General features: G+C 35.4%; 1 protein-coding gene across 2 annotated transcripts in view; it reads left to right on the forward strand.

Moving 5' to 3' along the window:
* Positions 1 to 890: 890 nt before the first annotated feature.
* LOC110024807 (ubiquitin-like modifier-activating enzyme 5) overlaps positions 891 to 21881 on the forward strand; it is a 42695-nt gene continuing 21704 nt past the window's right edge. Inside the window, exons 1-8 of one of the 2 annotated variants that reach the window (XM_020724965.1) lie at positions 891 to 1074; positions 1375 to 1443; positions 1538 to 1651; positions 2026 to 2154; positions 2604 to 2672; positions 3483 to 3647; positions 3841 to 3877; positions 16474 to 16556. In XM_020724965.1, coding sequence (XP_020580624.1) covers positions 976 to 1074; positions 1375 to 1443; positions 1538 to 1651; positions 2026 to 2154; positions 2604 to 2672; positions 3483 to 3647; positions 3841 to 3877; positions 16474 to 16556 — 765 coding nt within the window. In that variant the 5' untranslated portion in view covers positions 891 to 975. The remainder of the gene's footprint in view (positions 1075 to 1374; positions 1444 to 1537; positions 1652 to 2025; positions 2155 to 2603; positions 2673 to 3482; positions 3648 to 3840; positions 3878 to 16473; positions 16557 to 21881) is intronic. The other variant, XM_020724967.1, reaches the window with a different exon arrangement.

Below are 21881 nucleotides of genomic sequence, written 5' to 3' on the forward strand. Positions count from 1 at the left end.
AATCATGTGTAAACCCATATTCTCTATCTTTGTTTTCTGATTTTCTTCTGCAATGATACTGTAGCCTATCTCCACATATCATATAGACAATATCACCATGTTAACTTTTAAAACTGAAATAAAATTTTTCTGTATAAATAAAATAATATACATGTAAGAATTGAAATTTGGGTATTAGAGATGTAAACTCATAAAAATTATAAGTGAAATGAATATAAATCTCTCTTTTTTTTAACGAGTAGATAAAAATTGGATGTATTTTAGGTATATTTAAATTATGTTTTAGACGCACTTAAAATACAAAATATATTCATGCCTCTAGAATAGGTGTGTAAACGAACCCTACACGAGCGAACAAAGTTTATGTTTATGTTTGGTTCGTTTGAAATTTGGTTTGTTTGAAATAAACTCGTGTTTGAAATTGTTCATGAAGTCACTGTTCGTTTTAGTCTTTCTTAACGAACAAGCCGAACACGTGCTGTTCGTGAATGACGAGCCAGTTTGACATCCCTAATATTAATATATATGATATTAATTATATAACTTATATTATATAAATATATAATATCTATATGAGTATATTACTAATATAGTATATTAATATATTATTATTATTAATTTATTATCTATTTTAAATTATTTTATATTTTGAAGAATAACAATTCGAACACAAACGAATGCATTACTATTTGTATTTGGTTTATTTAACTATTCGAACAAAAAAAAATTATTCACGTTCGTCTAATTTGCTTATCGAATGAATCGAATACGAATTTACTGACGAGCCAAACAAGACCAACAAGATGTTTTTTTTGACAGCCCTGGACCGGAAGGACTCGGGTGGGTTAATCCTATCCATTCGTCTCGCGTCTGATTTATTAAAATCCGTCAGTTAATGCAAAACGGAGAAGAAACGGAATTAAGACACTGAAATTCTCAGTTACCAAGCTCCACCGAGCCTGCAGAGAATCGGAAATGGTGGAAATGGAGACAGAGCTTAGATCGCTGCTGCAGGACATCGAGACTCTTAAAGGATCGTTGCCGGATGCCGCTCACCTTGATTCTATCGCAAAGGTGATCTAAGCCGATACGGATTTGTCCTCGAATCTATTATTAGGCGCTGGAATCCCAAGTAAATCGTTCATGAGAACTTTAGATTGATGAGCTTCATCCCTCTGTTGCCGCAACTGGGATGACTTTAGGGTTTTTTAATTGAATTGGCGGGTGGTTCGAGGGTTGATTCGTGGGCTAGGATCGATTGCCTGAATGATTTTGTTTTCTCTTTTTGGATATGTTGTGTCGAGCATGATCTACGTTTTGTTTACATTTACTGCATTTTCAATAACTGATATATTATACTTTTGTGCGACACAGATGGAAGAGCGCATTGGCAAAATCATTAGTGTGACAAAGGCAGGGACTTCCCGCCGTTCCAAAGTCAAGGTTTTTATGCTGCATTCAACATTTATACTGGCATCCTTTGTTGGCAATCTTTTTTTTTTTTCTTACTTTGACCATTAATATGGATTGTTTATAGGATATGAGTGCTGAGGTGGTGGGCAGCAATCCATACAGCAGGCTGATGGCGCTTCAGCGAATGGGCATTGTTCAAAACTATGAAAAAATTCGAGATTTCTCGGTTGCTATTGTTGTGAGTAGTTAGAAACGAAGTAGGGCAGTAGAATTTATGAATGAATTTTCTTTGAAATAACCATGTTATTCAAAATATTATATTTTTTCTTTCTTTGTTCATATATGTTATTATTTTTTTGTTTTTCTTATTACTTTGTTTCTGATTCTTTTGCCTTGTTAGATGATCTAATAACTATTCAAAAAACTATTTCTTTTTTTGCTATATAAATGTTAGATTTGAATTCTCTTTTTATGGTAACTGATCTAATTTGAATATTTATATTTTTTCTTTTTGCTGTATAATTGATAGCCTTGCAGCCTTGATTATTTATTTCAATCTTGTTTAATGCAGTAGATTTCTTGATAAATATATGCTTGTTTGAGTTATATCAGGGAATTGGTGGTGTTGGCAGCGTATCTGCGGAGATGCTCACTAGGTGTGGCATTGGACGCTTATTGTTATATGATTATGACACAGTAGAATTGGCCAACATGAATAGACTGTTTTTTCGTCCTGAACAGGCATAAATCTTTTTTTACTAGATTGCCTGCTCTTGGTTTCTATTTTAAGTGCCATATATGCTATACCAAACTCTTTTTCTATTATTTCATTTTTAACCTACAAAATCTCTGGGAAATTTACATATGTAGCACACAATTCTTATTTATTTACATATCTCACACCTAAACTTTTATATTTACATTCATATCACTTTCGTGCTTTAAACCTATACATGAAAATGTGTATTTCACTTTTAGAAAGTGGTAATAGCGCTATTTTTGATGTGATATTAAAGATTTTAGTGATAGGTGTGTAAATATTAAAGTTTAGATGTGAGATATGTAAATACATAAGAATTTTGTGGTATGTATGCAAATGCCTAAAAATCTTTTTACTTCATGTCAAATTGTTTCATTTTGGTAAAGCCCTTCTCATACGGTTTAACTCAATTAATTCTTGCCTGCTGCAGGTTGGCATGACCAAAACAGATGCTGCAGTCCAGACCCTTTCAGACATTAACCCTGATGTTGTTCTTGAAGTAAGCATGATTCATGTTTTGGATACATTTTTCTAAATAATGCTGGAAAAGATAATCTATTGTCGCATGTAATGTAATGTTATGGTTTAGAGGGAGCGACAAAACCTGGATGCGATGTTTCACTTTGTTTAACCTTGCACTGAAATATAAGACTACTCCAATTCTAGCTTGTACCAATAAACTCTGATCGGCCATATCTATGCTCCACTGCACCCATGTGTGTGGAAAAAAAAAAAAAAAAAAAAAAAAAAAAAGAAGGGAAAAAACAAAGCTTACTCCACTGTTGTATACATTTTCATAGAATGGAGATGAATATTTATGGTAAAATTATTTTTTTTCTTGGGTACCACCTAACTGATGGCTTTGTGACTTTGATGATTGAACTGAGGATCTGGAAGCGATCCTGTGACATATAACTTGTTTGGGGAAACCATTACAAGGAGTTTCTTTAGATGTGTTTAAAAATATAATAGATATATCACATGGCTCCTTATTTGTATGGACATCTATTTTTATGTTCTAAATTTTCTTTGCATCCATTAGCTTTAAATTAATGTAGCTAAGCTGTTGGTACCAACTAAAGTAGAGACAAAGTAATCCAAACTCTTTTGAGGTAAATGGGATCAAATTGTTTATATTTACTTTGCAGAAGTTTTCTAAAGGAAATATCTTAAAAAGGTTCTTGATGTAAAAATTTTTAGTAGTTAATTTTATGATATGATATTTTGCGCTCTTTTAAAATGCCATCATTATCCTTTGCTAGTAGACGATCTAGTTTTTATGTTTCAGTCTGCCACTTAACTTTTTCAGAGCTACTCATTAAATATCACAACTGTAGAAGGTTTCAAAGTTTTTCTGGATAGCCTGACAAGGAAAAACCCAAAGAATGATGAACAAAATAATGCAAGAAGTGCAGGAGTTGATCTTGTGCTGAGTTGTGTGGACAATTATGAGGCTCGCATGACGGTTAACCATGTAAGTTGAGTTTCCATTGAGTTTACTGTTGTATGGGCTCAGACTTATTGGTTTTTTCTTTTTTCATTTTGTAAACTGGTAATATTCCATTTAAGAGCGTTTTTGTTTATTTATGTCATCTATTTCTGTATAGGTTTGTTCTTTACGTATTATATTGTTTATTTTCTGTATCTAATATTTTTGGATTGCTCAGGCATGCAATGAACTAAACCAGGCTTGGATTGAATCTGGTAAGTTGGCGTAATCTTGTTTTATTTCTCGAGTTCCCTAAGTTCATAATTTCTTTCTCTTCATTTTGCAACATTTTTGCCTGTTTGCCTAGGATTTGTAATATTGGATTCTTTTTCTGGATTAGTTGGCTATTTAGGCATGAAGAAGAATGCTTTGGAATTATATGCTGTTGGTTGTGTGACTATTGTGTTTTTCATGTTTAATTTTGGTGCTGCGATTGAGATTGAATGAATGCTACAAGAATTACGGTTTAATGATATAAACAGTGTTTTACAACTTCACATGCCTAAGTAGTTCTTTCCTTATTTAATCACTTCCGATGAAGAATATCGTTAAACTTTGGCTTGAGTATTGGTGTTATTGTGCATGATTTTTTGATTTATAAGCACAGTAGATTATTGTTTGCAGTATTGTTACTTGAGATTTGTATTTGTAAGTTTATGCCTTATTAACTTGACTGTTGTTTTATGGTTGAAGTGGAACCTTTTAAAAACTGATCGTATCAAAATTAGAAGAATGAGATGGATTTGTTTGAGACCTATCAAAATAAGCTGAACAAATAAGTATGGAAGAGATTTGGAGTAGTCTCCATGCTAGGATTTTTCCCCATGTAAAGCACCGGGAGAGAAATTGGAGCAACTATTAAGAAATAAGATATTTGGATCTAATTTTATTGCTGTCTTAGAATGCTTTTGGCTTTATTTTATTTTTTTTGTAATAATTAATGTGGCATAGAAATGTTAAAAATTAATTAACTTTTACTTATATAGCTTAATATTTGTTTAAAAATGATATATTTATGTTTGTTTTATACTTGAGGGCAAGAGTTTGCCCTGATATATATAAAGAGAAACGAGTGCTTAGTCTATTTATACAAGGCTTAAAACTAACGATATTAAGAGCTATAGTGCGTGGGGTGAAAACACAAATTCTCTACCTATTTTTAGAACCGCAAGTCATAATCGCCTTATATTTTATCTGACTTCCTCATCACTTGGGAAATCAATTGCTTTAGGTTAATTTGCAAGGCAGGACTAAAATTATGCTTTTGTGCTTTATGTATAAAAATCATAGATAACTTTTTTCTTTCTTCCTCTCTTGTCAAAAACCGCCTGCGCTGTAAATTGTGGCATTTTGTGTTTTTATTACATTAATTGCATATAAAATATGATCCCCACAAAAAAGTTGGTCAATCACGTACTCTCTCTAGCATAAATCTTCATACTTTGTCTACAAAAATGTAGTGTACCTATTTTTAGAACCTCAAGTCTTAACTGCCTTATATTTTAATTTACTAAGTCTTAACTGCCTTATATTTTAATTTACTTTCTCATCACTTAGGAAGTCAATTTCTGTAGGTTAATTTGCAAGGAATGGCTAAAATTAACTCTTGTGCTTTATGTATAAAAATTATAGATAAATTTTTTCCTTCTTCCTATCTTGTCAAAAACAGGCGATGTAAATTGGTGGCATTCTGAGTTTCCTATTACATTAATTGCATATAAAATATGATGCCACAAAAAAAATTGGCCGACCATGTATGTACTTTCTCTAGCATCAATCTTTTTAATCTGTCTACAAAAATATGTTGTATTTTGCTAAATTACTGCATAAAATTTGTAAACCAGAATAGGGATTTTCATGTTGCATTTTGTGTTGATAAAGCATGTGCAATTTATGATGTATTCAAGTAGGAATCAATGGCTAAATTTTTATTTATGTTATTTGTCCAATACATCATATTATGTTTTCCTGAGTTAATTAAAATCTATTCTGGTTATCAATCAATATGTATACAAAAATATCAAAATTAACATATCTTCTTCAATGAATCTTTAAAGCTGCTTCATCAATAATCCTAAGCTAAGCTAAGCTAATCCTTATTAGCATTATCCAAACTATTTGAGGTTGGCAATATGTCCTCATATTTTATTTGTTTATCTCAAGTATTATCTAAGATGTTACACCTATTATTCACGTTCTATTTTGGACAACTCTCCATAGAACCGTATGTTTAACCTTTTTCCTTCCTAATCCTACATTACTGTATTTTTAAGTTTATTTTAATTTTTTTAAAGACAATTCAAAATTTGCTTAAAATAAACTCTAAAATAAAATTAAAATAAATAGAAAAAGAGAGGAGTGGGGAGCAAGACGACTGCTACTAGGAGGATAATTTTCCTTCTAAACTCACTGAAAAGATGCCTTATTCCAAGGACAAATATTGGCCATCCACAATCAGCTAAAAGGGGGATTAAGAGAAGCCCGAAAGCTTTATTCCATTATCCTAATCCAAAACTGTTAGTCTGTTGCAGTGCCGACCGCCTCTCTCCCTCACTCTCATTTTTCTAGTTCACACCTCTCAAGCGCTGCAAGCCAGTCCTTTCTCTCTTGATTTGTATGCCCCATGTGTCAATCAGGAAGGACGGAAAACAGACAGCTAAATTAGGAGTTTTCTTTAATTAGGAGCTTCCTTATTTAAATTATTTTCAATATCTTTATTCTGATTTATTTCCATTTTAGCTGAATATTTAGATTATGAATATGTATTATTAAGTTATCTAAAATAGATTATACAAAATATTTTGTACCTTAAATAGATTGTAAAATTATTATTTAATGGAATGAAAGCAAAGAGAAAAGGCATCGAGACTATTCAGAATTCGACTTATTTTTTCTCAAAACTTTGACATGGTATCAGAGCCAAATTTTTGCTCTGACCACCGATAATTGTTGGAGTTCCGGCAAGACTCCCTTCCCGCCGGCCTGCTTGCAGGATGTGAAGGGAGGAACTATTTCTTTGCCTTGTTTCTTGCTCGTCTGCTCGTCGTCTCTTTATTTCTTCAGATCTCCTTCGCTAGCCATCACTGCTTCTGCGACATCTTCGACTGCTTCTTCCACTTCGGCTTCGTCCGCTTCGACTTCAGCTTTTTTGCCGCACTCAAGGATTGAAGGTTTCGACACTCCTTCCTAGACCGACGACTTCGGCTTCGGCAAACCCTAGATCTTCAGCTTCGACACTCACGGCTTCGGCGCTCACAGCTTCGACACTCACGGCTTCGGCATCTCAACTTCAAAACTTTGGCGCGAAGATCAGAGAACAAATCATCATCGTCATCACAGGAAGAATCAATAGCATTTGGATTGTTTAACAGGACGCAGATCCTACTTGTGGGCTATGATCAGTAGCATTTGGATCAGGGCGCGGATCCTGCTTGTAGGTTTTAATCGATAACACCTGGATCGTGTAACTGGATCCTATTTGTGGGCTATGAGCGGTAGCATTTGGATCAGGATGCGGATCCTACTTGTAGGCTATGATCGATAGCATCTGGATCGTTGTTGACCTCATTTTTAGTGATGTCTAGTTTTCTTCTTAGGGTTTAGGGTCTAACCTTAGGGTTCTTCCTTTGACTATCTTAGAGCCTTAGAAATGAGACCCACCTCATTTTAGAAGTCCAAACCACTTCCTTACTCTTTTGAAGTTCCGCATGTGGTTCTTGACCTCTAGCACTTAGAAGGTTGAAGGAGGCTGAAACCAATATGAGAAAACCCAAAAGGAGTCCCTATAGGATCATTAAGCCCTAGGATGACCAGGATGACCTTATGCACAATTTTTGCACATTCGCGCGCACAAACATTGTAATTTAGAGAATCAACACATTCGTTTTCCACAATTCGCATCGTCCGCGTCTTTATTCGTCGAAAGTTTAATAAAATTTTTGAAATGATCGATCTCGGGCTCGAAATTTTGACGACAACCAAATTTGACACTTTTTTTTTGACCCGATCGTCGGCGATGTTACCCAAACGACCTCGGATGACGAAACAGATTGTGCCGTTGCGTCTGGAACGTTGAAATTACCTAGGGAAAACACTCATTTTGCTAGGTAAATTGCACGAAATTTAACATTTTTTAAATAAAAAAAGAAAAAAAATCCTTATTTTTAAAATTCTTAAATCCCTAAACCAAACTCGTTGACATGAGTCCCTCTCCCTTTCGCGGTTCGTCCCGATCGCTGCCCTAGCCGAACTGAACGCTCTTCTTCCTTGCAAAGGATCGACCCGCAATCTCCTCTCCCTGCGAACCGATCCCGACCGAGCGGCCCTCGGATTCTCTCCTCTCGAAGTTTTGACTTGAGGTCCCCTCGTGCTCTGAAAAGCTTCCATCTACTCCCTGCCGCGCTCCAGCCTTTAACCCGCCACGCTCCCTGCTCTGCGATTCTTGTCGCCACTCGCCCGTCCTTCTGACATTTGGCTCACCGCCCAGGTAAGTGCAGGTAAGGCTTCTCCTTCCTCTTCTGCTATAAAACCCCACTTGGGGAAGGGTTTTAGGGTTGGCCGAAATTTTGAGAAGAGGTGGAGGTGCTATCAAAATTTCCTCTAATCTCTTTGATTGGATTTTCCCTGCTCTGTTCAGCTTGTGGTTGCTGGAGGACTTTTAGGGTTCTGTGTTCTGTTTTGGAAAAGCTTGAGAAAGCTTTGATAGGTGAAGGTGTTGCTGATTTTGTTGGGGTTCCTGTTCTTTGAACCAGCTTCAAGAGGTAACTCTTTTCCCTTTTCTCTTCTTCAGTTGATTCCTGATATATCTCTTAATAAATTCTTTACTATATGCGGTTGATGCAATGACAAGGATCTACTTTTTGTTCATGCTTGGTCTAACGTTTAGCTTTTAAGCCTTAATTTGATCATCGATCATAGAGTTGGTGGGGGGAAGTCCTTGACGCTTTCGTTGCGTTGATCCTTCGTGCTCTCCCCCACTTTCTGCCCCTTCTTCGCTTAATATTTGGATTAAGGTTTTGGAGGGGTTATAACTTGTGCAGGCAACGCCGAAATCTTTAACAGAAATTAAATTAACTTTTTTTTTTTTTTAGTTTTGATGTCACTGTTGTAATAAAGCGTGCGTGATGGAGGATGTGGGTACGAGTCAAGCAGGAAGTCTTTGTCTGGCAATATATGGCCTTCATACTAACTTACCAAGTAGTATGAGCACTATGGGGCTTTCGGATATATGATTGCTGTTATTGTGAATTCAAGTTGCAGTGGTTGTGGGATTAGTTATTAATGGCATAGAACACTAAAGCATAAGAATCCAAAACTTTCTTTTGATATTGAGGGCCAAGAGCTGCCCCTTGCTAGCTGTCAAATGGAAGGATAAGGCTGATAGTGATACAGTTTTAATTCCAGAAGATTGCAAATGCTTAAGCCGTAAATTTTAGCCAAGGTCTTTCAATGAGTAACATATATGCTTTTTTATTTACGTACCCACCACCCAATTCTTATATATTTACATTTCTAATACCCAAACTTTAATTCTAATATATGTGCCACCCTCTACCCTATGCGTGAAAAGGTATTATTTCTTTTACAATTTGAAAGATTTGGACCGTATATACACATGAAAGATTTGTGTGGCATAACCAATTCCATCTTTGGGTGTCCCGGTTGGAATTTGCCCACTAAAATGAATTTCACTTCCTCATTCAAAGTTTGAATCTCTTGTGGAGAGAAATAGATAGCTGGTTCACCCTCTTTGGAACCTAAAGGGTGAATGCAAGAGCTGTCTCCCTTACCAACAACAGTGTCATGGAAAACTTGAGGGAAAACTAAGTGATCAGGGTCAAGAAGGGTGTCAGCAGATTTACCCACAACCCCAGCATATGTTGCTTTGGACTGTTGCTTTGGACCACTGACCACTGAGCATTAGTCTCAACATCAATTGGGGTGGCCATAAAGATCGAAACACAAGAGGTCTCAGCCTCATAAAAAAAGGAGAAACCCCAGAGCAAACCTCAAAAATACTATAGAAACTTCAAATCTGATTAGCCTGGGAAAGACCAAATCAAACTTGGCAGCTCAAAACCTTCAATCAAATCACTAGAGGAGGAGAGAAACTTTCACCCTGTAAAAGAGGAGACCAAAAGAAGCACCTCTCGAAGACCAGAAATCTTGCTGGCAAGATCAGTCCAATGTAACAGTAAACCCAACCAAGTTCTAGAAGTAGGGGTTTTAGCCAAAAAGGTTGTCCTCCGAAGGAAGACCAAGCAAGAGTGAAACTCTTAGAGATCTTTGCAGAAGCACCACCCTCAAAACAGCAGCTACAGAGATTCATCCCGCCAGAAACCCTAGCAGAGCACCAAACCTAGCCGCCACCCTCTCCATAAATAATTAATATATATATAAACAAAAGTTACAACTCAAAGGTGAGGGGCTTTGACTAAGTCCCCTTGGAGCAAAAAACTGAGAAAGCGGGTTGGTAAAGAGGATACAATTACATCATGTGATTCCCCTCCCCTCTTTGCTAAAAAATTAGCTGGCCTATTACCTTTTTTATATATGAATTTTAAAGTGACCCTTAATTCATCACACATGGATTTGATCTATTTTGTCTACTGAAGAATGTGCTAAGTGGGAGTAATACTCCCTCTAACATAGTCCAAAAGGATGGAGGAGTCCACTTCAACCTGCAACATCTTCCAATTGTTGATAATAGCCAATTTGAGAGCCCAGTACATAGCCACAGCTTTAGATTCTTGGGCATCCACGGCTGAAATTGGGGATTGATAGAACAATAAGCATCTGCCTTTATGATCTTTGAACACTCCCCCAATATCGGCCCCATGAGAAGAGTAACTTCCATCAGTGTTAACTTTAACCATAGGGAAAGGAGGTTTGTCCAAAAAGACCATAATTACATAAAAATTCCTTTGACCAGCAGTAGCAGAAATTCTGAGGATGTTTGGAAACTTCTTTAATTGAATATGCTTACTGATGAATGTTAAGAAGTTGGCAGCCACCTTGCTTGAAGCAGTTGGGAAATCATCAATTATTATCTGATTTCTGGCGGACCAGAGAAACTAACCAGCAATAAAAGGTATGGGACCCAAGTTAATACTCACCCAGCCTCTCCAGCATTCAAATATGTTCCTCCACTCTAGAGGGCCAAGAACTGTTTGCAAAGGTATATTTATCCAAAGAAACTACTTGTGAATAATTTGCTTCGGTGGAAATGAAGAGCTGTAATGTATTCTGGAGTTGAATTAATGCTTAGTTCACTGGTTTAACTGATGTTATTAAAACTACAACTAGTTTATCCTTTAGCTTTTTGAGAAATGCCGTCAGTAGTTCACTTGTTCTTATGAGCTGAATTTGGAAATGGCTGCTCGCCTCACCGCGGTTTTGGGAATGTTTAAAACTATTTGATGTCCCGTTTGTACTGCGGTTTTGACCACGTTTCATGGCTATTTTCTGCTCTCTGTTTGTGTCAATTTGAGAAGATTTTTGGAGGCTTTTATGTATCGATTTAGGCACTTTAAGTGCTGGTTTTTGGAGGCTTTATACATTGATTTGGACACCTTAAGTGTTGATTTTTGAAGGGTTTTAAACACCTTTTGGGGGTTGATTTGATGATTATTTTGAAAGAAATTAAATTCTTTTAGGCCTATTTACTTGCGATTTTGCCCCTCTGCTTTGTTGATTTCTTTTTAGAAGTGGATCGGTTTCCTTCTTCGTTGATTTGTTTTTATTATAATGATTATCGGCTTCCTTCTTCGTTGATTTGTTTTTATTATAATGATTAAGTCAAAAATGAGAATTTCTGATTTAATTATTTGGAAAAAACTTAAAAAATATTTGAGGATTAGTTGGAAAACACTTCATTGAAAGCAAACCACCTTAAATATCTGCAAGCACAAGTTAAAGTGTAGGCTTCATAAACTTTAGGAGCACACTCTAGGAGAGAGTTTCTCTACCTAATTTTCAGATGAATGATGAAACTAAGCACTTGAGCTTATTACACAAGTTGATTAAAACACTAAACATAAGGATACACGAAGATGTGGTTCATAACTTTCTTTTAATTAAATCAAGTAGTGAAATTCCCGTCATGACTCAACCTACAGTGAAACTCAATACTTCGGAATTTGAGCTTGAGTCTTACACTCAGATCCTCCCGGCAATTGGGGACATTCGTCACATATAAGTAACATACTTCTAGTTCTTTATACGTGGCATCATGTTTTGTTTTACTCATTCGTGTTTTTTTATTATGATTTTATTTTACCAGACTTTCTAGCAATTTATTTAAGTTTCCTGCAATTTGTTGTTTTTTTATCGCATTATTTACTTTAATGCACTTGCTAAACTCTTTGAGTAGAGAACAATAAAACATATGATAGGAGGTACACCGGACCCTTGAGACCCAACAATAATTATAGTTGCAAATGCAAAACATAAACTAAACTTGAAGTTTCTACAGTTTGGAGCTTGGAGCAAGTCTTCGTGGGCAGCACGACGGAGAAACAACAGGTGGAGGATGACGATCTACAATAGCATATCTTTCCTTAATTTAAATAACAAATCATAGGACTTCCGAGGTAGTTTGCCTAAATCCTTACTTTATCTTTTAGACCTTTACACAGTCAGGTTGTGCAATTTAAGTCCTAACTCGCTTTAGGTTCCGAGGTTATTGTTCGATACAATCTAAACCCTCATATATTCTAGGCTATTTGTTTCCTGCAATTTGTTGTTCTTCTTATCGCATTATTTACTTTAATGCACTTGCTAAACTCTTTGGGTAGAGAACAATAAAACATGTTAGGAGGTACACCGGACCCTTGAGACCGAACAATAATTATAGTTGCAAATGCAAAACATAAACTAAACTTGAAGCCGCCACAGTTTGGAGCTTGGAGCAAGTCTTCGTGGGCAGCACGACGGAGAAACAACAGGTGGAGGATGACGATCTACAATAGCATATCTTTCCTTAATTTAAATAACAAATCATAGGACTTCCGAGGTAGTTTGCCTAGCGCGACATAAATCCTCACTTTATCTTTTAGGCCTTTGTACAACCAGGTTGTGCAATTTAAGCCCTAACTTGATTTAGGTTCCGAGGTTGTCGTCCGATATAATGTAAACTCTCATATATTCCAGACTATTTGTATGACCGTGTCACACAAATATAAGTCCTAAATAATAAAACTGACTGGATGAAACATCAAATAAAATCTTCTTAAAATTGAAGTCAAACAATAAGATAGTTTGGGAAATCACCGAGGTTCTCCTCAAGATCCGTGACATCCCCTACTTTTCTTTCATTCAACTCCAGAAATAATTGTTCCCATTTGGTCTCTTTCTCCACTTGACTTTTTTATGTTCAACCTTGGAAACCCTAAACTTTGAATTCATGAAGATTGATACCTCTGATCATTATCGAGAGTTCTCTTAAGTAACTCTCTCTTAAGTGACTTCAGTCATTTGAGAAGTAATTAACTATAGGGGCTTGCCTCTATAGGGAGCTTTAAGAACCCAAGTAATATAAACCCTATCTAATTTTTAATATTAGCTAGGGAAACTTGTCGGTCGAAATAAATGGTTCGCAGATTAGATGAGCGTCATAAATTCTGTAGTTTATTTAATCGAGTCTCACTATCAAGTAACACGCATATTTCTCGGTATATGTGTGATACTAGTGGTGTTGTGCTCGATCATTTAAACTATTAAATATATGAGATCGGTTCGGTCTTGTATTTTTAAAAATTAAAATATTACTTTTTCTAATATATATATATATATATATAAATTAAATTAAACATTTTTTTTAAACCGTGCGTCAGGATATCCATTCCGGCTGCCGATAATTTCTAATTTGGCGACCGACAATTGTGGAACTTGATCCGATTTGTGGGCTATGATCGGTAACATTCAGATCCTTCTTGTGACTATGATTCGTATTTTTGGACGACAATGATAAATAATATCTTGTTTTTCTTTGCTCAAAGCATGTTATGGTTCAAGAGTTGTCTCTGAGGCATCGACATTCTCGGCTTTGACACTCACGACTTGAGGATTTTTTGTCCCGATAGTGTTATTAGTTTCTTGTTGAAAAATTGATGTTTCCCGATTAATCAACTTCAATTTGAGGAGGGATGTCAATCAGGAATGACGGAAAACAAACAGCTAAATTAGGAGTTTTCTATAATTAGGAGCTTCCTTATTTAAATTATTTTCAATATCTTTATTTTGATTTATTTCCCTTTTAGTTGAATATTTTGATAAGAAATATGTATTATTAAGTTACCTAAAATAAATTATACAGAATATTTCGTACCTAAAATAGATTGTAAGATTATTATTTAATGAAATGAAAGCAAATAAAAAATGCATCGAGACTATTCAGAATTCAACCAATTTTTCTCAAAACTTTGACATGCTCCAAGTGCCGCTACTATAGGCCCCTCTTCTCTATTGTTTTGTTGTTTGCATGCCTCATACATGAAAGGCCAGTTAGTGCTCCGCCCAAGCCGACCAGTAGTCAGCCGCACCAAGTTTTGTGACCCACATCTAAAAGTAGCTGAATAGTGCAGTAGATCGAGAGCACCTCCAACAGCCATCTCTTTGTCTTGCAAAGCTATTTCTACTTGAAATCAATGTGTATTAATTTCTTTTTTACTGATATGAATACCCCAAGTAATGAATTTCCCCAATTGAAATTCCACTTAAAGATTAGTTTAGTGGTTTTCTCTGCATAAATGTTTTCTTTTTATTGCCAAGCTTGAATATCCCCAATTCAAGCCACATGTCAATTAGATTAAAACTGTATTCGGGTATGTTGGCTTTGCTTAAATTGACTAATTAACAATTTTTAATCTAGAGCGGAGCTCTGAATTGGCGTAAATTTAAATCTAATTGATTTTGGGTTGACCCAATTTTTAAAGAGTTTCTAGCAATTTTAAATTGCAATATATATGTTTTAAATTTTATCTTTAAACTTCACACTTTGAACTAAATGAATTCAAATGCACTCCAATTATTGACTAAGTAACCCCTACTTAAATTTGGCCCCTGATAACATTGAAATGAAATCAATGATTAATTTTCTATGCTAAACATAACAAAATTGAAATGATCTTCACGTCTGAATCTTCTAAAATGCCTAATGTAATCGTGATTAAAATAAATATAACCTAGGGAGTTTAAACGAACTGAAATACACTAATTTGAACTTGGAAATTTCTGTCTTCATTAATAGGTTACACAGCAACAAGTTCTAGAATGATCCTTTGCCCTTCTGTTGTTCCTTTCTTTCAATAAAAAAATTACTAAAGAGATGAGGGGTAACAATGTAATTGAAAGAGAATAGTTACTAAAAAGTTTCATTGAAACAAGTGTGGGAAATAATTTATACTAGCTAGGAAAGGAGGAAGCCATTAGAGACAGGGGAATCCCAAATTGGTGACTTACCCACGTGGAAGCCTGAGGAGGAGCTGAAACAGGTTAGAAGATTTTGATAATAATAAATCTTTTGACTGATGGTATAGTCGTAGTTTTTATAATTTACGAACAAAAACTTCTTTTGCAGATTCTGTAGTTTAAGTTCCAACCTATTATATTATGTCGAACCTTGAAACAGACTATAGTTTTGATTATTTACAGCAAAAAAACTTTAACAGTTTGAGCGAGTAGAAATTAGAAAATAAATACGAAGAATATAAAATCATTCTTTGATAACATGGTTTCCCTTTCTAGTATATATTTTTTATTTTGTTTACATTAATTTTTAGAATCACCCATCATCACCTGATTTCGCTCTTTATTTTTTTTCTATTATAGCTAATTATATTGTGTCCAATAAGTTGAAAAACAAAGTTAATACATGCTCTTTTATCACTCAAAATTGAATTTAAAATCTTCTTTTTATGTACAGAGTGTAGTGAGAACATTAACCGAACATGTTTAACTCTAACACTATTTTTCTGTATCTCTTTCATCTTTCAAAATAAAAAAATTTTGTAAAACCAACTTTGAGTATAAAACATGCTATGTGAATGCATGGGCTGATGATTATGCATATGGGCTAATTTTTGTTCTTATAATACTATCATTTGTATCAAGAGTCTTGGCTTAAGCAGTGCACTCTTTTTGTTTCCAACTTGGGGTTCTCTGGCCCAACTTCAATGGGCACAATTATGATAAATTTATTTAGATCGACATAAATTTAAACTTTGTAATTGGCCTTGTTCCCACCTTATATATGTACTAGATCTTGAACCATTTAAATGAAAAAAAAAAATGAAAAAAAAAGCAATCCATTTGTGTCATACTATGAGAAATGATGGTCATTTGCTTAAGCAGACATAAAAAGTTTTCTTTATTTAATATGATCGTGTGCTGTCAGTCATTTAAGCCAGATATTTTCTGTGAACTGATTTGTCAGTAGATCTTGAACCATTTAATGAAAAAAAGCAATGCATTTGTGTCATACTATGAGAAATGATGGTTATTTGCTTAAGCAGACATAAAGACTTTTCTTTACTTAATTTGATCGTTCTGTCAGTCATTTAAGCCAGATATTTTTCTGTGAACTGAATTGTCACATGTTTCTTTTGTGCGTGCATTATAAATCTTAAATAAATGAATATTTTGTTTGAAAATAGGAATACAATCCTCAAGCTTTGCTGATTTGCTTAGCCTTAAGTTTACAGAATATGTTGCTTCTATTAATCCTAATAGATCATAGAACGCTTACTTTCTCCATGGAGAAGCCATTAATTTAAATTATTATTTTTTATTGTGCACACAAATTTTATGCCAGGCGTATCTGAAGATGCTGTTTCGGGTCATATTCAACTGCTTATTCCTGGTGAAACAGCTTGCTTTGCATGTGCCCCACCCTTGGTACGTACATAATTTTCATCTCAATTTAGGAGAGTTTATGATGTTGTGATCAAGACTTAAGGGGTGATAATATTGTTGTTTGTCTGAGCTCTCTTTTACCAACAACATTATGTTAATTAACTAATGTATATACGCTAGAAACTCTCATGTTATTTTGCAGATAAATGCTTGATGCATTAGATGTTCATAAGCCTCTTAAAGCATTATAGTTCACGGCATGTGAGGGACAGATCATACAGTTCATAGTTTGCTCCATTTTTACATAGTTTTTTAAATCAGTTTTAACCATTTCAAACTGGAACCCATAAACTCCTTCAATATTCTTTTAAATTTACTTAACTAGAGTTCACCTATCCAAACTAAAAAAAAGGCATTGACCTTTACTTGTACTCCAAATTCAAATTGATTGAATGTGATGAGGACAGTGGATATCAGTTGCTATGTTGTGCAAAGCAAATTCAGGCCGCATCGATCACAATAAACACCACCTAAATGTTACTTAAATTTGAAACAGAGTGGCCAATGTATTCGAAACTAATGTTGCCAAAGAAAAAGGGGGTCTAATGAGTGGTTCGATTGATTATAACGAAAAAACAAACAATGAACACTATATCATGTGAATTTAGTTTGAAATGCCTTCTCCTCAATCAATATTGTCTAATTGTTGTTCATTTTAGGAAACATGGCAGACGTGTTTGGGCTTCTAAACTATTCAATGACTATCATATCTGTAAATTTGTCACACTAAGAGAACATGAAGATTTTGTGTGAAATGAGAGGTGACAATTTTCAAGAGTTGTGAAAATCTATCTGTAACGAAAGTTTGCAAGTGGAATTTGATACCTGCAAATCACTTCAAGTTAAACTTAAATTGATTTGCAGTTAGTAAAAATAAACACCTAAGTTAAAGAAGTTGGGGTAAAAAAGTTCCAATTTTTATTCACAAATTGTAATTTAAAATCCTAAGTTAGTAGCTATTATTGTATCATATATATATATATATATATATATATAAAAAACTAAACAAGACGAAGTTCTCGTACTCGACGACGAAGGACTTTGCGCTCGTAAATCTCCTCTGCGATCTTTGTCTCATCCTTCGTGCCGAGCGACGCAGGGCTTTGTTTTTGTCGTCGTTTCCTCCTTCGCGCCCAGCGACGAAACCACAACGTCTTCCAGCTTCTGCGGTTTCGTCGTCTCCTCCGTGCCATTTCTGTGGTTCGTATCTTCTGCTTTGTTGAGCTGCAGTTTGCTGAGACTGCCACGGCGGTTTCGACATTTGGTTCGTGTCTTCTGCGTAGCTTCGCTCCGACCTCTTATGCTCGTTGTTTTTTCCCTCAACCCGACTTGGCAGGGCTTCTCCTTGCTGTTGTGATAGAGCTTCCTTCTTTTTCGGTGGAACCTGACAAAGGCTCCTTTACCCATGTGGTGGGTAATCCTCAGGGGGAGAGTAGTTGTCTTCCTCTCATGTTATAAGGAGTATCGTGATGATAGAGGTGACTGACACTTTATTAAGAATGCAAACAGTAAAAGTGGGTAGACATCATTTTTTTTCTCTGAGTTAGAAATTTCAACCATAACTAAAAAATTCAAGTTTGCTCTTATTAGAAAATTTCAGTGGGGACACCCACCTCCTATGGAAGTTCCACCTATGGAAGTTATCAGGAAAAATTTTGATGATCTCAAATTAGCAAAAAAGTAGGAGGTAAGGCTCATGGATGAGAGACATGTATTGATTCAGTTAACTGTGCCTGAAGACTACACTCGGATTTTCTCCAAAAAATGTCTTAACATTGCTGGTAAACCAGTGAAAATACTCAAGTGATCTCCGAATTTCGATCCCAATCATGAACCTCATACTGTACCGATATGATTTAGTTTACCTGGTCTCAAGCTTCACTTTTTTCATTATTAGGTTCTTTACTCTATTGGTGCCATACTTGGGGACCCTATGAAGCTAGATTTACCAACTTTCAACCTTAACAGACCTTCTGTGGCAAGAATACTTATGGAAAGAGATATTACTTTATTTGATGTTATTGAAGTCTGGTTGGACACAACTCATAATAAATATTGACAAGAAATCGTCATGGAGCATAGACCTCCTTATTGTTCTCATTGTAAGATGTTTGAGCATACCGTTGATAAATGTCATAAGTTTCATCCTGATTTGAAATCTAAAGATCAAGTGAATAAGTATGGATCTAAGGATATATCTGTTCCACTTAGAGAGAAAACTACCATAGGACATGATTTGGTGTTTGATTCTATTGCCCCTGTGGATTCTCTTCTTGAAAATACTGTTTCTGCGATCGATGAGAAGCTGGATGGCCTTGCAGAGCAACATACACTTTCAAACCCTATTGAAAACAGTACTGAAGGACCCCTACCTACACGAACTGATAATCAGGAGAACCTTGCAGCTCCCCATCTTCAGGAAGTATCAGGGGTAAAGGTGACAACTCTTACCTCACATACATTTGAACCTCTTGTGGGCACAACTGTTGACAATCTTTCTACTGCAGCACTACCGTCTCATCCGAACGAGCAACAATTTTCGGATGAGGAATGACAGGTCTACACTTAGAAGAAGAATGGAGATCTACTTGAGCTAAGGAATCTAATGGATGATACTTTTGTTACTTCAGACAATGGTACGCATCTCACCAATTTGTTAGTTGGTTCCCTTTCAAGAACTAGAGGTAGAGGCAGAACTAAATTGGGTCGATCGATTGATCTTATATATACCATCTTCTTTAGGGGTTTTAATTTTTCTTTTTTCTTTTTGTGTGTGTTGTACCGTGTGGGTTGGGTGCTGTGGGTTGGGTGTACAACCTATATGTACCATTTTCTCTTTAATATAATTTCCCTTGGGCTTTATATATATATATATATATATAATCTGATTTGATGTGGCCGATTCCCTTCCTTTTCTAATTTCTCCATTTCTCATAACCGCTGTCAGTTTGGCGTTATAGAGGAATGGCAAGCATTAGCATTTTTAATACATAATAAACAAAAAAGAATTGCTTGGCTGGTTTTTATATATGCTACACTACTATTTTTACCTTTGTTCGTTTCTACGCCCTATGCTCTCACTAACTTATTTTTTCTTATGCTCTATCTTATTTGAGTCAACCCGTTTCCATCTTCCAGCTCAGCATGCTCACCTAATACTAATTCATCATTCATGTGACTCATCATCTGATTTCTTAGCTAACTATTTATTAGCACCATCTATGATACTCAAAAGAATTTGGTTAATGCTGTCAAGATGATTATATCTCTAAGTTAAAGCTCTATTTTATTCTATGCAAACTGAATAAACTTTGATGAAGGCCTTAAACTAGGCATTGTAAACCAAACCAAGTAAAATGCTAATAAAAAATCAAAGCGACATAATAACATGTTTTGTGCATTGTGCGATAGCACCAAGTGCACCACGTTTTTTTACATTTATGGTCCTTGTTATGACAAAAGAGCAAGAGGTGTGCCTTGCTAAGTTGTAGGCTATTATGTGCCGAATTTTTTAAATGTTAAACGTATATGTTTTAAAGTATACGGTTAGACAGCGACACTAAATAATGAAATGTAACGAAAATAAATGAAAGTAAATAGAAAACTGTTTTCTTTACTTTTTCTTTACTGCGCACAGTCCTTCACTGTGTACTGCACTTTTACAAAATATTTTGAAATGAGAATTTTTGTAATATAGAAACATTTGTCCAATGAATTTACAGGAAAATCAATTTTACGCTAGATGGATTCTAGAGGGTATATGTACATGCGTCTAGAAGTGCAGACTGATAGATACTATATATTAGTTTTCATCTTCTGTTAATTGTAAAATTTAAAAATATGTACCAACTACTTATAACTTAAAATTTCATAAATAGAACTCTTTTATATTTTGGATTTCATTTTAACTTTGAAATAAAACTGATAGATAGTTTTCCTCCGTTCGACTGACAGTTCTTGCCTTGGTCATTCCAAGCTTCTGGGTCGGGTCATGTCAAGAGTGGCATCAACGACCTAATTAAGTATAGGGCTAATATAGAAAATAATCATAAAAGAGCCATTAGAAAAATTTTTAATGATCCTTAAGAAAACTAAAAAGTAGTTCTAATGTTTATGTTAATAATGTTAAATTTTGGTATCTCAAGACAATTGGTATTGATCCGGAGAGTACTTATGGAAATAATAGTGGCAAGAGCTGCTCATCAACAAATTCTGATGCCACTGACATTTGTTGATCCTCCATCCAGTGGTGTTAGCATTTCTATGGAGGCGTTTATAGAGAAGATGGCCTCATTGACACAATTGATTCATATTTCTCAGAATCAAGCTAGTGTTAGTGGAATAATGAAGATGGATAAATATCTGAAATTATTTCAGGACATGAGACTGTCACTATTTTTACAGGAAGGGAGACAAGTTGAGGTTGAGAACTGGTTGTTGTGGATTGAGAAAATATTTGACAGTTTATCATGCCCTCAGGATAGAAGGGTTACATTGGCCAATTTTGATTTAGAGAGGGAAGCAGAGAGGTTGCGACAGGGACAACTACAAGAGAAATTTGAAAAACAACCCAACAGCTAAATTCAGTAGGAGGATTTTGTGAGAACTTTTATTGATTGGTCCTCTCAACCAAGATGCAAATGCAAGATCAATTTATTAGACTGGTGCAGGGCAACCACTACATTATGCAGTGTGAGGTTGAGTTTTAGATGCTATCTCGATATTCAGCTCAGTTAATTCCCAATGCTGAAGAACACTGTAACTGTTTTTTTATGGATTGAAGAATGTGATCAGACAACCTTTAATTCTCTTTGGAATTGAGGATTTCTCAGTCTTGATGGAGAGGGTGGGGAGGTTAGAGATTGACTTGTTGGCTATGCAGGCACGTAGAGATTTTTAAAAGACTAGAGGAGATGAGAGGTCTAGATTTGGACATGTCGCTCAGCTTGTCTAGTCTGGGGCAGTCTTGTTTGAAGAATCCTCAACCAAACAACAATAGTATTGGCACTGACAGCAGTAGCAGTATCACCACATGTGCCAAGTGTGGAAGGCCAAACAGAAGAGAAAAATTGTCGGGCACTAACACCTATTTTTGGTGCCATCAGCCATAACACATTGCGAAATCCTGCCTTACCTTAGGCCAGATACCCAGGTTGATGCCAGAGCTAGTGCTCCATCTACTCAGATGACTTTTGATAGTTAGAGACGAGCTGAGCCGTCAGGATTAGCTTTAGCTTCAAGTCAAACTCACCAGGGTGTATAGCTTAGAGTATATGCACTGGCTCAGCAGGAAGAAAAGGATTCTTC

Source organism: Phalaenopsis equestris, unplaced genomic scaffold, assembly GCF_001263595.1.
Source record: "Phalaenopsis equestris unplaced genomic scaffold, ASM126359v1 Scaffold000276, whole genome shotgun sequence".
Taxonomy (NCBI): domain Eukaryota; kingdom Viridiplantae; phylum Streptophyta; class Magnoliopsida; order Asparagales; family Orchidaceae; genus Phalaenopsis; species Phalaenopsis equestris.